This window comes from Notothenia coriiceps, unplaced genomic scaffold, assembly GCF_000735185.1.
Source record: "Notothenia coriiceps isolate Sejong01 unplaced genomic scaffold, NC01 NC01_scaffold00010091, whole genome shotgun sequence".
In the NCBI taxonomy this organism is placed as follows: Eukaryota; Metazoa; Chordata; class Actinopteri; order Perciformes; family Nototheniidae; genus Notothenia; species Notothenia coriiceps.
In genome coordinates this window covers 147,388-149,417 of record NW_011342792.1, presented here as the reverse complement: position 1 = coordinate 149,417, position 2,030 = coordinate 147,388, and the positions used below count along the sequence as shown (strand labels likewise).

Here is a 2,030-nt window from a genome sequence, read left to right as displayed (position 1 = left end):
TGTAAACAGATTTAGGTCCCCACAAGTATAGTAATGCTAGAACACACACACACACACACACACACACACACACACACACACACACACACACACACACACACACACACACACACACACACACACACACCTTATCACAATACAGACAGTAGAAATGGCCCATGGATGTTGTGCTGTCAGAAGTAAATCTCATGCATATGGAGCAAGGGGTTATCTGTTGGCACGTAATACGGTGGTTGGTCTGCTTTGCTTCCGAACAACAAACACATAAATCCAGACCTAAACTTACCTTCTCAGGCAGTCTTAGAGTAGATATTTTCTCTGGACTAAAGAGCTTTTTGTACATTTTTTTAGTTAATGTAAAGCCGGTAAGTATTGCTGTAACATCCTGCTGGAATACAAATGTCTGTAAGGATGTTCTCACCCTGGAACAGGCCATCATTCAATCTAAGTTTATGTTCAAATATGCTCCCAATGTCAATGAAATGATATTGTTACAGCAAAGTGTATATATAAGTGTAGCAATGTAGAATGAAGTGTGGTATATAACAGTATATATTTTTGCACATAGTGACGTAAATATTCTTGCAAAATCAATGGATGGCCTCACTAGAAGTAACAGCTAGTAGGAGCGTTAAAGTTTTGATGTGTCTTCTAACACTCCCTATATCTGCTCTCCTCCAGCTGCGTTAGCTAAAGGGATCACCGAGGTAGAACCAGCAGTCGTTTCCCAAAACGGATCAGCTCCAGCAAAGAAAAGCCCCTCAGTGCCGTTACCAGAACTGGAGTACCGGGAAAAAGGAAAAGACAGTACAGTGAAAGAGGGTAAAAAACAAAACTCAGTGGGAATCAATAACAACAGTATTGTACACGCACTGGACTCCAAAGTACAGGAGACAGAGTACATAGAGAACTACGCCGGGGCAAAGAGACTGAATAACGACCTGGCGGGAGACAGCACACACACCGAAACCAACACACACTCTGCTTCTAAAGAGGAAATGGGAAGCACGGGGAAGAACTACAAAAACGCCAGCGGAGGCGGGGGAAACATTTCCAACTCGTCGCCTCGGAATCACAGTTCTTCAAATGGCAGCGTGCCGCCAGGTTCCTCGGCCAATAAGAACGAGAAGAAACAGAAGGGGGCGGGGAAAGGCCAGAAGGACCCGGTGGAGAACTGCATCCCCAACAACCAGCTGGGCAAGCCCGACGCCCTCGTACGGTAAGACACAGAATAGCAATATATGAGACTAGTTAATATATTTTACTGGTTTAAAAAGCTCCATTACAGTCACAGGTGGAATGTAACAAATGCACAAGATACCTGTACTTGAGTATTTCCATTTTATACTACTAAATACTTCTACTACACTAGAATTTGGAAGCCAATACTGTATGTTTTACTCCCCTACATGTATCTGACAACTTAGTTGCTGGTAACTTTGCAGACTCAGAATATTAAATATTANTCCAGAGAACAGGGGATATGAATTGGTAATCTGTGCAGACAAATGGTTAATGGTTGGCTGCTCTGAATATAAATGAAGCAGAAGGGCTTAGCTTCTGCCCTTCTTGCCGCCGAGCGTGATTAGGGACGCGTCTGGCGTGAGTCGCCACTGGTCGCATAACAGGTGGAGGACACACACACACGCACCACATCTGCTGAGACACACATTTCCATCAGATTTGCTCATGTGTCATGTTGAGGGGTCTGTCTGGACGATTACTTCTTGGTAGCGTCCCAAAATTAAGGTTGAAGGCAGAGCGAGGAGAGCTTGCTTTTGCCCCTCCAGGGTTAGAGATTGCTCTACTCTGGCCTGTTTTTAAATCTGGTTTAAAACCCATTCTTTTCCCTTTCATTACAGACCAGCGGCTCTACATTGGTGCTGTTACATAGTGTGTGGTTTAATATCTCTTCCTTAGTGTTCTTGTATTGTTTGTACGTCAATGTAGGAGAGAGTCTCAGTCTTGGCTTCTGATTGCTGGTTCATTGGTCTCGTCAATTTACATCATTTGTTCACGTCTGTACTTGT

The 2,030-nt window shown here is 43.8% G+C and overlaps 1 protein-coding gene across 1 annotated transcript in view; it reads left to right on the top strand.

Annotated features, from left to right (window-relative positions):
- Window positions 1-1,223, top strand: part of LOC104945855 (macoilin-like) — a 12,281-nt gene extending 11,058 nt beyond the window's left edge. The window contains exon 6 of the mRNA XM_010771579.1: window positions 682-1,223. Within this exon, the coding sequence (XP_010769881.1) occupies window positions 682-1,223 (542 nt within the window). The remainder of the gene's footprint in view (window positions 1-681) is intronic.
- The last annotated feature ends 807 nt before the right edge of the window (window positions 1,224-2,030 follow it).